At 36.5% G+C, this 17,362-nt stretch overlaps 2 protein-coding genes across 2 annotated transcripts in view; one reads left to right on the forward strand and one right to left on the reverse strand.

Annotated features, from left to right (window-relative positions):
* The window catches only part of LOC135224523 (protein Wnt-9b-like), a 162,055-nt gene extending 151,045 nt beyond the window's left edge, over window positions 1-11,010 (reverse strand). Inside the window, exon 1 of the mRNA XM_064263596.1 lies at window positions 10,330-11,010. Within this exon, the coding sequence (XP_064119666.1) occupies window positions 10,330-10,334 (5 nt within the window). The 5' untranslated portion in view covers window positions 10,335-11,010. The remainder of the gene's footprint in view (window positions 1-10,329) is intronic.
* Window positions 1-17,362, forward strand: part of LOC135224533 (proteasome assembly chaperone 1-like) — a 300,715-nt gene extending 283,353 nt beyond the window's left edge. The window contains exon 5 of the mRNA XM_064263614.1: window positions 17,159-17,362. Within this exon, the coding sequence (XP_064119684.1) occupies window positions 17,159-17,247 (89 nt within the window). The 3' untranslated portion in view covers window positions 17,248-17,362. The remainder of the gene's footprint in view (window positions 1-17,158) is intronic.

The raw sequence follows: 17,362 nt of genomic DNA on the forward strand, positions 1-17,362 counted from the left end.
CAAAACTTCGTCAGGTGATCCTGGTACACCTTGATCCATTTCTTGTTGGATCCACTGGGCATGCTTTGCATGTCAATTAGATCCACCTGACCCCTTGACGAGAATTCCTTGGTGAGATTACGCGTATTCACTGAAATATTCAGGGATTACGCGTAATCCCTATGTACGTTTTCTTACTGTAATATATATATATATATAATATAATATATATATATATATATATATATATATATATATATACATATATATATACATATATATATATACATATATATATATATATATATATATAATTATGTTATGGGGATGAATATAGAATAAAAATATATATAATATTGAGTAATAATTCCTTTAATATTCTTCAGCAAATGGGTTCTTAAAACGATCCAGCGTTTTGCTCTTTCAGACATCGTCAAATGTACTTTTCCACTTTATCACCTGGAAGTCGTTGGCATTCCTTGACTATTATTCGATATTATTTCAGGTTTCATCTGCCTAATGTAGATATAGAAATGCTCCATCAGTATTGGCGCTCTAAGAAGAGAGTACCATAGTCTAGTGGAGACGATTCCTGGTATCCGATCAATATAAGTTAAGCTGCATTGTGTGTGGTCAGCACTTGGATAAGTGACCGAAACTGACTTCCTCTTATATGCTCTACCTTGGGTGAAAAGGGTTGATTTGCTTGGTTATGAGAATGTGTTACGTCTATAGAGTGTTTATATACAGATATAAGTATTACATAAAACAATGTATGAAAGAAAAAATAAACAGAGGTCCTTTGTTGGATTCGTATCTTCGCCCGACACATCAGCAAGAGATCGCCTTGACCAATTGGATGTGACGATTAAGATAATCACTTGCTGATGTGCAGTTATGTTTATCCTTTCATTCTTAATTTCGCAAAATACTTGAGTGTATATATAATACAAAGATTCCAGTGGCGGTCACCCATCCAGGGTACTGACCACACCCAAAACAGCTTAACTTCACTGATCGGAAACCAGGAGTCGTCTCATCTTAAAATGTCAATATTAGCGCAAACCGACAGTAATTGTATAATATAATATATCTATATTATAAAACTCTTTGGTGCGGCTCTGCATAAATTCCGATCGTGTATGGGAAGTTCTTATACGATCACTATTTATTCAAATAAGGGTCCTACGCGTAGAGTGATATGACCTCTAGGTTATGCCGCTTTTCAAAGAACAATGTCATAGAACTCCTACTGTATCTAAAGATTGCCTCTATTCCGGGTAAGAAGGGCATCATGGTAAAATCAAATCTCCTTTAATTTGAATTATATTACGTCTCGCCAAAATTTATTACTTCCCGGCCACTTCTGCCACCAATGCATCTCTTTATTTAATCAAATCACGCATGAAATCCACTTTGTTTTATATTAAACGCATAGAAAGCATTTCATAAACAACCGCTATCCAAACCCATATTCCGGGTAAGAAGGGCACCAAGCCCAAAGCAAATCACCTTAAATTGGAATTATATTACGTCCTGCCAAAGCTTATTATTCCCGAGACACTTCTGCCAGCAACACATCTCTTTTCTTAATAAAATTCGGCATGAAATGCACCATTGTATAATGTTAATGGCATAGAAAGCATTTCATGAACGATCACTATCTCAAGCAGCCCTCCATTGTCTTAGCGATGCGCTTTTGTTTTTCTTCTTTTCAACTTTAATTATGACGTCCAGTGTAAAAGAAGATGGCTGTGATCGCTGCTGTAATTCGTCTTTGTTTTTCACTTAAATGAATATACACTACAGACTATATTGTTTCTAATTTCAGTCTCCCTGTGACCTCAATAAGAATAGTACGATGTATGTAGTTCATTAAAATATTACTTTACATCACGGATTGTTGAGGCCGTCTGGTGGCCACCCACAGCATGATTTTACACGAAACTCTAAATAAAACAATGACCCGTTTCTTTATTGTGTTCTCGTATATCATACTACCTTTAACAGAGTTCATCTAATTTTAGGGTTTAACGAGCCTTATTATGCAGCATTTAGGATATACCAAAGCGGATATAGTTTGAGAAGCAACAAACATTACAAGCTAATTTAATAGACACTATCTCGACTGTCAATTTTCCCACATACAATCTAATTTATTCTAGAAATACCAAGTCCAGAATGATAGTTCATTTCTTTAAGTCTAGAATAGTATGGCCTGTAAAGTAAGTCCCAAGAGAAGTTGAGACATGTCATGTTAATGTAGTAAACAAACTATAACCATTTATAATAATAGGCCTAAGCGGTGCTAACTCATGGAGCAAATAAGCTTTTAATTTCGCTGTCCTGTCTAGCAAGTTTGAGCAAGATTAAAGAAAATTATGCTTCCAAAAGGGTGAATGATTGTGTTAGACAATTATAGAATACATGCTAGCTTCGCAAAGAACATGAAAGCACTTAGGAAATACTGTGAAGTTGGGCTATCATGGTTAATACTTAAAATATTTGCACGGTTATCATAAAGAAACCTTAAAAGGAAGAAATTAACCTATCAGTCCTCACTAAAGAAAAAATAAATAAATAAAACTAAACGAAATGTGTCGCATACTGAAGTACTGACTGGATACTGAGCATTTTCCAGATCACTTTTGCTCGTACTTTACAACATGCAGCCACATCTGGCTCACTCGTCATAAAGTCTAGATATACCCAAATGTTAATATACTGATCCGGAGGAGAGGGAGAAGACACCAAACAGATAGTTATACCAATGGCGCTGCGGCAGTGCGTCGTCATAGGGTAAGGGGGCCCATTCACGCACCGGTACTACCTGCAGGTCTCCGGTTTGGGGCGGAGCTTCAGTGGCCGGACGACCGAAATTATAACCATACATTACGCAGGCGGCCTGAGTGAAATCAGGTTAGTCTACTCTCGGCCAGCAATTGGGAAGGTGTTATCAGAGAGGGAGCTGCAGATTCTAGCTCTTTGTATTGTAGCTTACGAGAAACATAAGCAGCCGAGAAGGAGGAAAAGGGTTTGGATGAAGGAATGGCTAGCAAAAAGAGAAGTACTATCACACACAAACCTGTTGTAACATTTAATATGGGAGCCTCATGATTTCTTTAACTATCTACGAATGGATGACTCTACATTTCACAAGCTTCTATCTAGACCTTGTGGCACCACATATACATAGGAAAGACACTTGCATGAGATCTGCTATATCACCAAGGGATAGACTTGCTGCAACTCTCCGGTATTTAGCAACAGGAAGGTCTTACGAAGACCTGAAATTCAGCATAGCAGTATCACCACAAGCTTTGGGACGCATAATTCCAGAAACTTGCGAAGTTATATGGAAGGTATTAAGGAAAGAATATATGAAGGTAACTGTATGATGTTTATTGTTTATATACATAAAGGTCACATATGAAGCTGAAAACAATCTTACAAAATACTGCGCATAATTATACACCCTATAATTATAGTATATTAATTTTCATCATTATTAGCTTTGTATCCTCACATACATTACGTTTTTAGGTTACCCAAAGCACCCCATGAGAAAATAGGATGTGCAGAAGCTTAGTATTATATGCTTCGTATTTTTATTCTTGTTAAATGATGCCAACATTTGTATTAACATTAAATATAATGTTCAACCATAAGAATTGCAATATACTCTTTGCTAGGGCAAAGTAAGAAGTATTAAATGGAATGTTCTAATAACTCAAGACAAAACAACAGCCCTATAATAGTAGCATGCATTGTAATGAATCTCTAAACAATAAATGTTTGGTCGATTTTTCTTGGACATTATATATATATATATATATATATATATATATATATATATATATATATACATATATATATATATATATATATATATATATATATATATATATATATATATATATCATTCATGACCCTACTATCATACCTAAGATGTCCAAATTCTGCGTCATATAGAACATCATTTATTAATTTTTTAGCAGATTTTCGTTGTTCATCGTCAACTTTACGCAATTTACTTGCAATTAATTACCAAACAAATCATATTCATCTTCTCACGTGCTCCCAGTAATTTGTCCCCAATGATGCCTAGAACCTCATCAGCCTTGTTGCTCACTGACGGTCCCGGTTGGCGGCTCCGTTTTGCAGGTGGTAATGGAAGGGGTCTTGAAGCTCCAGGCTGGGATGTAGACTGGCAGTCCATCTCGATCACATCCTTAAATTGGGACAAAAATAACATGGATATTAGTGTTATTGAATGCAGCAGTATTAATAAATATTATTATGCATTTATCTCCACAGTTCCCACATTCGAAGAAGGAATGGTGCCAGATTGGTCAAGACTTCGAAGAAATGTGGCAGTTCCCTAATTGCCTGGGCGCTGTAGACGGGGAACATGTAGCAATTGTTCCTCCCCCTAATTCAGGATCTTTCTTTTACAATTACAAAGGATTTCACAGCATGGTTCTCATGGCAGTCGTTAGCGCAAATTATGAATTTATATTGTGAGACTTTGGCACTCATGGGAGAATTTCGGACGGTGGTGTAATTGAGAACACAAAGTTTGGGGAAAAGTTGCCAACAACACACACTGATTATACCAGATCCCGTAATAATTAGGTCCTCAAATCGGACCTTGCCTTTTGTATTCGTGGGTGATGACGCATTTGCAATGAGACCAAATTTTCTGAAGCCATTAAGTCACACAACAGGAAAGAAGGAGGAACAAGTATTCAATTATAGATTGTCTCATACCCGCCGCGTTGTGGAGAGTACATTGGAAATATTAGCTTCTAAATTCCGTATATTCCATTCCCCCATAAATCCCGATGCAAAGAATGCAGTTTCTGTGGTCAAGGCTTGCTGTATGTTGCACAACTTTCTTCGGCGAGAGAGGGGTAACCATAATAACAGGGCCTGCAACATCCTTTCTGATACCCAGCTAAAAGAAGAAATGGAAAAGGCATTCACCCCATTAGCTATAGAGCGTAGACACATGACCTATGAGGCAAAGGAAGTAACTTGTATTTGGAGTACTTTAATCAGGAGGTAGGGTTGATTGGTTGGATGATAAGATGTAATGATGAGTCATTGTGCAGGCTAAATATCCACGTACGTGGTCAACTCTTGTCACTTACTGTTTATTACTGCTTATGTCAATCTATATCCCAACAGTAGGAGATTTTTTGTACCATTGGAATGTGTGAGGGTTATGTAAAAAAATATATGTATATGTATTACAGGCGATTATGAAATAAAGGTGTGAATTTATATTCAGTATAATGAATTATTATCTATATTTACTGAGTATTATTCCTTTCACGCTCAGGTGACAATTCATTTTTCAAGGTATTAAGACTATTTTATTCATATTAGGAAGTGTATATGGATGACGAAGGGAAAATTGCGCAATTCTTTACACTTTTAAGTTTTTTTTTATATATTCTTATAGAGCTGTACAGAATAGTTTGATGATTCCAAGAAAAGGCTGCAAAAATGCCTCACGAGCGTGAAACGTTTTAATATGATATTTAAAGGTGTTTACATACCTCTTCAAAATTTGGTGATGATGTTCTTGATGTTTCTTGGTCACGAAGGAATAAAAGCTGGTCGTAGTACCACAGACTTGGACGATAGACCTCATCTGTAGCTGCCCAAGACTTCTTTGAATTTTCAACCTTTTTCATTTCTTTCCTGAAGGAACTGCGTATGTTGTTTATCTTCTTGGTTACCGTGTCACGGGTAACACTCCCATTCTTCTCTCGAAGTTTCTTCACCAATGTCTCATACGCTTCATTTTTCATATTCGTGTTTGAATAGTCTTTACTCTTAGTTATATTGTAAATATATGGTTGTTCAAAGAAAAGAATGTGCCTGAACGTTTGATTATAAATAGAATAAAACCTTCGATTATAAAAAACCAGAGAGATATCAAGGCCATTTTGAAAGAGAAATTGTTAAAATATATCAAAGAATTTTTGTAACATTAAGTGCAATGTATTCTAGATGAAAATATATATAGTTCTTGATTTATTGTAATGTTTTGTAAATAATCTATTGAATAAAAACTTAAAGAAAAAAAATATTCCATATACATGGATGTTGCTTGTATACATCAATGAATTCGTTCCAAAATCTTTTATCCACATAGTGCTCGCCTACTAAATGGGTTCTTTTACTGCGACTTTTAACCATAGACTGAGGATAAGCCTGCAGGCCGCGTCGAAGACACCTCACATACATTCAGGCCTGGTCGGACAGGTCTCGAGCTGTCCGGTCGCCTGTGAGTTCGAACCTTAGGAATAAAATCCCGCCATACACGCAACGATACAGTTAAACCACGCCCACAACGTTCTCACCTGAAGGCTGCAACTGAGCGTGAATGGGGGCCCTAACTTGGGTAACCGACCCGTCGGCGTCTAGGCTAGGGGTGGATTGTGGAAGCACCGTGATGATGTAATCAAAATGTAAATAGAAAGAAAACAGCAATAAACTTAAGCTTAAGAGGTCTCTTGACACTAAATTGGGGTATTTTACCCTAAAGCGGAAACACTCCATTAAAGGCAGGAACGTGGCCGCTGCCAGAAGCCCTGTGATGTTCCAAGAAACTATTTCGCTCGAGAGCATCAGGTCCAAATGTGATCCTTTTCGCTAACTTTTCATGGGGTTGAGTTTTCAGGAGAATTTTCCTTGTACTCGGCGAGTTACAAGAGCAGCTGCGCTTACAGTCCTCCCATCCGTAATTTAATCGAGTTCTTAATTAGTCTTACTGGGTCTTTATGCCGTCCTCGTAGCTTCTTTTTTTTTCCTCTTCGCAAACGGGAAAGTCGCGTATAACATAATTCTTTGCCAAGGCTGAGTATAACCCCTCCCCAATCACCCCCCCCCCCACCTGCTTCAAATCTCACGTAATTTGTTGCCTGTTACGAACACCGCCTTTGGTCAAATTATCATACAAATTCACAAATAACTTTTGTCATATGGCTGACAAGCTGAACCCGAAACAAACTTCTTGTCAGAGGTAAATTGGTGATCATCATCTTTGAAAGCTGAAGAATTTCTTGGTGTATTACTGTTCATTGGACACGTAACATAAAGCAAAGTCTAAGAAAATGTTAGATAAACTCCGAGGAAAGCAGTCCTCTTGCTGGTACCGGACTTGTCAGTATGCATAACACGAACGCAAACCGGCCACGGAGTTACAGACGAACTTCAAGAAGTGGCGCAATACAGAGGTAACATCTGGGACGATGTTTGCCTAATAATTGCAGATTAATGGTGAAGGATATAATCAAGCAGTTAAGAGAAGTTGCTGAAGTTTGCCCAGAATTCATGCTATTGTGAATATTATATTATTCTATTATTAAAGTTAATGCTTTCTTTCTTGATTGCTTTCTTTTGTTGAACTTGCCGGTATTCGGAGCTACCGAGTTCACGCGGCAACACCATGATGTTATTGTCGGTCTAACTTACTCAGTGCGCGAATTGGCGCTTGCTTCATTCATAGGGAAAAGGGTTACGGTGATCCTTGACTCTTATGTAATCAAAGTTCACGATTTTAGTATATATATATATATATATATATATATAATATTATATATTATATATATAGATATCTATATATATACTATATAATATATATATAATATAATATATATAATAATATATTATTAGTACAAAAGCAGAAAACAATAGTGACTTGCAAGCAGGCCAGGAATGTCGGAGAGTAATAATATTCTCATGGTTCGAGACTAGGACTAAACCTTCCGAGCCGAGGATGACATAGTTTTGATCGCGTGAGACATGTCGCCTCTGATAACCAACGCTTTTAACTAATGGAAGAATGCGCGTCGTTGCTAACCTCTCGCTTTTGCTTCATGTAAGCTGCTATTCGTCCGGTTTCAAAATGTATTGTGTTAAACGGGATACAAAATTATATAGATATGACATACTGAGCTACAGTTATAGTTATGATACATTTCTTGAGTGAAAGGCAACACTATATATATATATATATATATATATATATATATATATATATATATATATATATATATATATATATATATATATATATTATATATATATAGTCTCGGGTGTCATGTCATGTTTCTCCCTTGATCTATAAACTAGCGTAACCTTATCAGTGATGAATATTATTATTTATATGTTAGACTATCATAGTGTAAGATAGGGCAGCCTTGTTAGCCCTTTTTGTATCTTATTTTTTTTTTTTTTCGTTAAAAGAAATATTTTGTAACCACAAGGTAGGTGGGATAGCCTACCCCACCAGTCATTAGGAAGTGGCTACAAGAAAAGTTAGTAATCAGGATATTGCAGGCTCCTTTTAGTTTTCTAAAAAATAATATATATATATATATATATATATATATATATATATATATATATATATATATATATTGTGCGGGCTTTGTTTGTCCGTCCGCACTTTCTTTTATGTCCGCACCTTTTTTTCTGCCTGCACTTTTCTCTCTCCGCCCACAGAGGCTAGAGGCCTGCAGATTGGTATGTTGATCATCCACCCTCCAATCATCAAACATACCAAATTGCAGCCCTATAGCCCCGGTAGTTTTTATTTCATTTGAGGTGAAAGTTATTCAAAATCCTGCGTCTGGCAACGATATAGCCAGGCCACCACCGGGTCGAGATTAAAGTTTCATGGGCCCATGCAGCATTATACCGAGACCACCGAAAGGTATTAGATCTATTTGATTGCGCCGAAGAATATTTGTTGCATTTTTTTACTTTTTTTATAACTTCGATATTATTTTAATAATAAAGAAATCTCTAAAATTCCCTTAGAACCCCTGGAAACTCTGAGATAGATAGGCTTAATATTTAAGGGGTCGCCGGATTATTCAGATGTTGTACAGCTATAAGTGTTCATCAAATCTAAAATCCTATATCGGTAATGGTTAAATTCTTTATTTATTAAGTAAATTTTAAAAATCAATTCGACAAATTCGGCGCCCTCACTGGTTACTCGGCGTAGCTAAATATTGCATTCCTGTAATCCATGACGGCTGTTATTTACGATAATTAATGACAAAACATAGAATTCCTCCGACCTTCCTGTAGGCTGAATCCCTATTCATGATTTGTTTAAATGAAATTTTAATGGAAACATTTAAAGCCTCAGTAAAAAGAAGCACAAAGATCCAACTTACTTCTGGGTATAATGACTACTTTTTTCTATCATTTATTAGAGAAAATATACAATATTTTACAATTTTAACAGAATTACATTCAGAATGTTATCCAAGATGATGACTACTGGTAAAGTTTGAGGTGACCTTTTTATTATATAAATATAGAAATCTACACTGAATTAGACGTGATTGTAACAGCCTTAAAGCCAAAGTATTCCTCAAATCACAACTTGCCAAAGTAGGAAATCGCCGCGGGACTGCATGAGTGAGCATCATCAAGCGCAAGCGCACCTGTTGTTTATTTACTCATATAAGTATATACTCGTGAGCTGAAACGTTGCCTTGTTTATTAGTATATCGCTGCTTGTTTCTGTACGGTCTTCTACCTATATCATTAATATTCTTGTTGCTATTGACCATGCCAACACCCGTAGAATAGTACGTGATGGTTGCTAGTAAGCTCCTTTGAGCACCAGAAGTGTTGGAAGAACCAAAGTTACTGGGATGAGGACTGAAACGGGGAGACTTGGAGGTTAGGAAATTCGAAAAAAAAGAAAAGAAAAACGCACACGGTGAAAGACATGAATGGCTGCATTTCAGAGAAACCCTTTACGTATCGCCTAGTTGGGGCGATTATTATTATTATTATTATTATTATTATTATTATTATTATTATTATTATTATTATTATTATTTTATTATTATTATTATTATTATTATTATTATTATTACGAAGAGACTAATGTTTTTGGACTCCTGCAATGGAATTTCTATATACAGCTGAGGAAGTATCTATACGTCCTTGCCTATTGGCTTGAAGTTTCCTTAGACCCATCCCCTCTTAGGAACTTCCTATTATTATTATTATTATTATTATTATTATTATTATTATTATTATTATTATTATTATTATTATTATTATTATTATTATTATTATTATTATTATTATTATTATTATTATTATTATTATTATTATTATTATTATTATTATTATTATTATCCAAAAGGTGCAGAAACAAGTTTACACAACTGAGTATTTGGAAAGAGATAGAGACAGAAAGCTGAAAAGAGGAAAACAAAACAACAGGAATAAATGAGCTAATGAATATTTACATAAAAACGCAACACCTAACAATCGAAGAAGTAGCAGTGTTTTATCTCTTACCTCATAATTACATGTCCACGTATTTCTTGTCAGTGATATTCATCCATTATTGTCCTCATTGTAAACGTTTTTACATTTTCTTACCGTTCCTCTTGGCCTCCTCTTTTCTTGGAAGTGTCTCGAAACTGGCTCCAGTCTTTTGGTGATAATGTCCTGAACTGATTATGGAAATTTAAAACAGGGCGTTGTGTATTTAACACATAACAGACGACGTTGGTCTTACTTTAATTAACTTCTCATGCATGAGGAATCACTCCTATTTCCCTAAAAGGTCAACAAAAGGTACTGCTCCTTGAATTAGAGCAATGCTTCAAGCTGGTATGAGGGGAGTTGAACATAAAGCCCTAACAATGGAGATGGTGAAAATCATTGACAAGCTGTCAGCAACACGCCACTCTAGAAGAGGCAAACTTAGAAATTTTGACCTTGTGACCTCTACAAGAAGAGCCTGAGGAAACTCCCTAAATACTGATTACCTCCAAAAGCTAAAGAACTGAGTGGAAGAGGAGACAGAATATAGGCAAAAAAATGTCATGGAGGTAATGGACTTGCCTGTGGACTATCCCAGATGATCAACTATTTTAACTTGTATTTTTCAGGTCAATAATTGTGCTTTAAAGTTTTGTGCATCAATTCTATATGTAAATAGCCTTCAATATGTAACCACTAAAGGGATCATATTTTTGGCGCGTTGCTAAGAATTGCACAATAATTTTGATCGCCTCTTCGTGCCCTTATAGGATTCGGACACAGATAACCTCATAACACTAAATTCATTTATAGGATTCGGACACAGATAACCTCTTAACACCAAAATCATTTATAGGATACGGACACAGATAACCTCTTAACACCAATATCATTTATAGGTTACGGACACAGATAACCTCTTAACACCAAAATCATTTATAGGATACGAACACAGATAACCTCTTAACACCAAAGTCATTTATAGGATTCGGACACAGATAACATCTTAACACCAAAATCATTTATAGGATACGGACACAGATAACCTCTTAACACCAAAATCATTTATAGGATACGGACACAGATAACCTCTTAACACCAAAATCATTTATAGGATACGGACACAGATAACCTCTTAACACCAAAGTCATTTATAGGATTCGGACACAGATAACCTCTTAACACCAAAATCATTTATAGGATACAGACACAGATAACCTCTTAACACCAAAATCATTTATAGGATACGAACACAGATAACCTCTTAACACCAAAATCATTTTTAGGATACGGACACAGATAACCTCTTAACACCAAAATCAGTTGATGATGAGGACAGTGGGAACATAAACGAGCGACAGTGCTTATGACTGACTAACTAGCTCGAGTTCTATTTATCTATCAAAACTTTCACCCACTCTACACAAATATGGAAAAAGGAAAGTGTTTGTACGAGTAATAGGATTATCTCGGAATAGTGGCAAAGCGCTGCAAACCAGATCTTCGGCATTTTGTGTAAATCCACATCACGAACTGAATCTAGACCCAGAGCTGGATCCTAATTAGGTTTCAGGAGCTGTCTGACAGAGACCAAACATCCTTTCTGTCAAGTTTCGGTGGTGACATTCATTGCCAAACCGGCGAGAAGGAGGTATAATGTGAATTTCCAGAGATTGATTTTCATAAGATATACGTGAGAGGTCGAGAGAAAACTTTAGATAATTTTAGTTATAACTTTTGTTGACCGTTTTATGTTTTGACCTTTGGGGGTTTTTTCTCTTGTTTTGTTAAACTTGGGAAACACCGGACTTATTTTTAAAGGATTTTTTTTAAAGGGTAGCCACTGAACTTTTACGCTATTCGTGAATCATCTCGTCACCGTAAAAAGTTCAGCATGGTCCACATTGGGTGGATAAGAAATTGTCAAGATGGTAGCGAAAAAAATCGTATAACAGATGGTATAGAGGGGAGGTGCAAGGCGCCTCTGTAATTTAAAACAACAGGACTAACAAGAGTGTAATCAGAGACTTGTGGCACCTCACGGCTGAGGCAATTCAAGTCGAACGTTCGGCCTGTCATTGCGTAATCGTTTCATAAATTACAGCAACAAGGAACCATCCTCCTAGCGACTTAGGAACGTCGACCATTGAATTACACTTTTCCAATATCGTAAGTTATGTGGCATTCGCTTATATAATAGTCACGAGCATCTACTGTGTATTTAAGCATAATTATATATAAACATATAGATAATTTGTTAAATGATTTCGCAATGACAGGCCATTCAACTTGAATTGTTGTATTACTGACAATTCGTCAACTATTTCTATCGCCTCCGCTACCAGAGCTTGTAGTTAAGCACTGCTCTGATTCAAGCAGCATTTCTTTTTTTTTTCTTTTTTTTATAAGATTGACTCTAAGGTAATCCGTAACATCAATAACAGGCAGAGAAACACACACACACACACACACATATATATATATATATATATATATATATATATATATATATATATATATATATAATTGCACGCGAGTATGCATAGTAAAGTTGAAAATCGCTAATCAGTTTGTACCAACTACAAATTACAACACGTATTGCTCGTTAACTGCAGAAGGGCGTAAGCAGGTCATAAAGGTTCTACACTTAGATCTGCAGGAAAAATGGGGGTCCCTTTTTGCACTCCATAACTCATATTCACGCGTCTTAACGGACAGCTGTCCAAGTTAAATCTGGCCCGCATGCAGGAGATGAATCGCTCATAAAGGCGATGTTGTAACCTTAGGAGCACTGCGTTGGTCTGTAGTCATTTGAAGTTCATAGCAGCTTTTTTGTTTTCACATATAATCGATAGTTTCATGCGCTTTCAAATCAGAAGTCTTGGTAGTGATGCGAAATGTTTTTAATTCCTCGTAGTTTTTCATAGGTTAATTGACAGATTTTTGTTTTGTTTTGCAACAAGAATTTTTCGTACGATTGTGATCCATTTCTTACCGCAACTGTGAAAAGTAATTTACCTCCGTTGAAATCAATATTGGTTGGAATGTTAGAGCATCTACAGTGCATTTTTAAAGAATAATCTTGGTTGTTAGATCGCCAGCAATGCTTCCCCACTACGTTGTGGCTACGTCATTTTGAGTTGTTCAGGATATGCTTCAACTGTTCTCCTGCTGTAATCTGTTCAAAGAACTCCTTTCCGGTCTGTTCTGAAGTAACAGATAGCGTTTGTTGTGCTTGTTGCATAAACTATACCACTACATACGCAGTGCGTTGGTGTTTTTGACAGGTGTATGTGCACAGCGTGTTTGTGAAGATTCAAGGGTTGCAGTTAAAGTTTCTTATATGTAGTTAGACGAAACAGTTTAATTTACGAGTGTTGAAACTATGTAAGTCTTAGGTATTAATGTCTACACGAGGAAGCGATTTCGAACGCTGCCAGATGTTAAGTGGTCCCCCTTGAGGTAGCTAAATCCTACCCCCCCCCCCTCCCCTTGAACCCCAACCCCAAAATCATGATATTCTTTTCATTCATCGTATGGTTTGACTTATCAATTCCATCCAACGAAGTTTCTAGTTCTGAAAGCTGTGTATTTCACGCAGAAGGGAAACTTTTCAAGAAGAGTATGAATTCTGACCAAATTAGAACAACTCTCGATGTCAGTGCACAAAAAAAAAGAAAAAAAAGAATAAGCAAAACCAAATGGCAGGAGGAACAGACAATCAGAACAGGCTGCTCGTCATTTGATTTTGAGGAGAGAGAATGCGATAAGGGCTCTTTGAAGTGTGATATATGCCATTAGACTGCTCAGTTCATTTCAGCTCATTGATGAAGGCCGGGCTAGGATAGGGGAGGATTGGATGAGGGTTTGGGAGGGCTATGTCAGCATATCTAGGACGACTTTTGGGACGAAGTGGCGGGAATGCTTAGAAACAGAGAAGACTCGGTTCTGGTACATCGCTCTCACCCCCATCTTCGCTCTTGATTATATCCCCTTTTTTTGAACTTTTGACTCTTAATTTTATAGGACTGGTAACTTTGGTGTTCTTTTGTTTACATTCATCATCATCATCATCATCATCAGGATATATTTCTGAAGGTCCTTCCATGTCGCTGAAGAAAGCATTTTTGTTCACGAAGGTATACTTTTAAAACCATTATATCATTTGGCACTCATGAAAGGTTGAGTTGTATTGTCTAAATGATGTATAAGCATTTGAGATCAGTTTTCTCACCCGAGGTTTTCAGACTGTCACTCGGAAATGGCTGGTTTGCGATATATTTTTTTTTAAAGAAAACTGAAATGTACGTTCTCGTAGAATCGAAAAAAACATGCGACAACCGTCTTCAAAATCCATAAGGATGAATTCGATATGCCCACCAGAACACACAAAGTGGGAAAGATTAGCGTAGCCCAAAGACCATTTCATCCACTATATATATATATATACATATGTGTATATATATATATATATATATATATATATATATATATATATATATAATCACTCACACACACATATATATATATATATATATATATATATATATATATATATATATATACATACACACACCATATATATATATATATATATATATATATATATATATATATATATATATATATATATTAACCTGTGCTGGGTTGAACCTGAGAATCTAATCATTAGGCATGTCGCTCAAGTCGAACGCAACCGTATTGTTTGTTACAGAAAACGTCACAAACATTGATTTAATTTTGTTTTTGTTCATTATTATTATTATTATTATTATTATTATTATTATTATTATTATTATTATTATTCCAGTAGATGAAACCCACTCACATTGAACAAGCACGTAGTGACCATTGACTTGAAATTCAAGCTTCCCAAGACTGTTGGTTTCAGCCTCCCACCGCAGACGCCACAACTGATCGCGGTGCAGAGCCAGAGATTTTTCATCGACCTGGGGAAGGCGCGAACCCGCGACATCTGAGTGCCGCACCACTATATTAGCGGACCGGTAATACCTTTCTTTGGGCAAAACACTACCATGAATCATTATCCTGCATGTCTGACGCGCTTCAAGCCACAGCTTATGTAGCTTTCTCTGAGCAAAGATCAATGGGATGGGGAGAGTACGTAATATCCTTTTGTCTCCCAAGCTTGAAGGAAATAATAAAGAGGGAAAAGTGAGGCTTTACGGGAAAATTCCAAAGCCTGGCAGTAGAAGGGAGCAAGCAGTTCGTCTAAATATGTAGATTCATCACCGACTGCCAAAGAGGAAATGCGGAAATAGGTAGCCTGGCGGTGTTACAAGGCGGCTTGATGTGAGGATGGAAGGGGTTAACCCTTGGTTGGCCGCTCCCAAAGGGACCGTTCGAAGATTGTGAGTACTTGAATGAAAAAAAAAAAAAATACAAATAAAAAATGATTGAATTAGTCTCGCCATTCACTCAGCTGAGCCTAATTTTCAACTCTGGATATTTCTGTGTATCGCGATATTGTACGAAGACTTGTAATCTCGAGGCCACGAGATTATTACCAAGATTAGTCACGCACCTATATGCTGTTGATTTTTTGTGATATACTGTTCTTGTTGTTTGTGTTTTACAGACCGCAAAAGTGTGCTTGATCTTGGATATTTGGACCAGCCCTGTTGCTTGCTGTCAGATGACATGTCAGAAATTGGTGCTGTAATAGAAACAGAGTTGAAGTCAATACAGCTTAGGACTAATGGACTAACTACTAGACTTAGTGCTTACTAATAAATGGCCCAGGGACAACGTGCATCAAATCCTCGTGGGTTACATCGCAGCCGGATCACGCAAACAGATCCAGTGTGTCCTTGAGTCATGCGCGTATACCCCTGAGCTCAGGAACAAAGAGCTGCTTTTACCCTTCCCCTCCTTTGGCGAGCGCGTGTACCTCCTCGGAAGGGCTGAGCTGGACATTTCCAGCCTTTTCCGGTGACTGCCAGGCTATGCATTCAAGAAATGCTCCTTCGTATTCTCCTCACTTCACTACGTAGGACCCAATGGGAAAACTTATTTGTCAAAGAAATCTCTCGTGGAAAGATATAGTAAGAACGGTGCTCTTACTAATATATCAAAGCTGGTGCGAATTCGTTATGCATTGTTATAAGAAAGACAATAATACTCTCATCGGAGAAATTTCTGAATGTAATTCCGTTAAAATGATAAAATATTGTATATTTTCTCTAATAAAAGATTTTTGTAAAAATTCGTTCGTCCGGTTCAAGGTTGTCTGTTACCAGAGATGTATTTACGTATTTACGAATGGGGGATGAGAGGGCAATTTTGTGGCAACGAGTCAGACATTTGGAGTTTGACGGAGGGAAAAAAAGGCATGGTTCGAAAAGAAGTTATTTTTAACGTCCTCCAACAATCGACAGTGCTGATATATATATTATATATATATATATATATATATTATATATATATATATATATATATGTGTGTGTGTGTGTGTGTGTGTGTGTGTGTGTGTGTGTATACGTATGTATGTATGTATGTATGTATGTGTGTGTGTGTGTGGAATATAAAAGTATTATGTGGTACGTATAAATATTTAGTAAGTCCACAGTGAAATTCTTGTTACAAAAACATAGTATGTTAATATATATATATATATATATATATATATATATATGTGTGTGTGTGATGTGTGTATGTATGTATGTATGTATGTATGTATGTATGTACATAAGTGGCATGTACTATTGTTGTAAGGCTACACTTCTCTATTTTTCTTAATTTCTATCTGTCCTCAAATGTAAAACTTCGAAGGAATAAATGAAAACTGTCTCACATATTCTCTTACACCGACACTTATTTCAGCCATACTTATTTTCAGGGATTATGCTGTTGATAAGCAGCCCCAACAGGAGCATCGTAAGGGTTGGTCTAGACATCAGATGCACGGTTGATGTGAATCTACTATAGTAGAAAACAAAAATCAAAGGTTAAAGCACTGCAGCGGTGCTCGCTGCTTCTGTAACCACAACCCTTCGCTGAATACCCTCGTTTATTCAAACTGTTCTCGCCTCCAGCCGAAGAG

The sequence above is a fragment of the Macrobrachium nipponense genome, chromosome 20 (genome assembly GCF_015104395.2).
Source record: "Macrobrachium nipponense isolate FS-2020 chromosome 20, ASM1510439v2, whole genome shotgun sequence".
In the NCBI taxonomy this organism is placed as follows: domain Eukaryota; kingdom Metazoa; phylum Arthropoda; class Malacostraca; order Decapoda; family Palaemonidae; genus Macrobrachium; species Macrobrachium nipponense.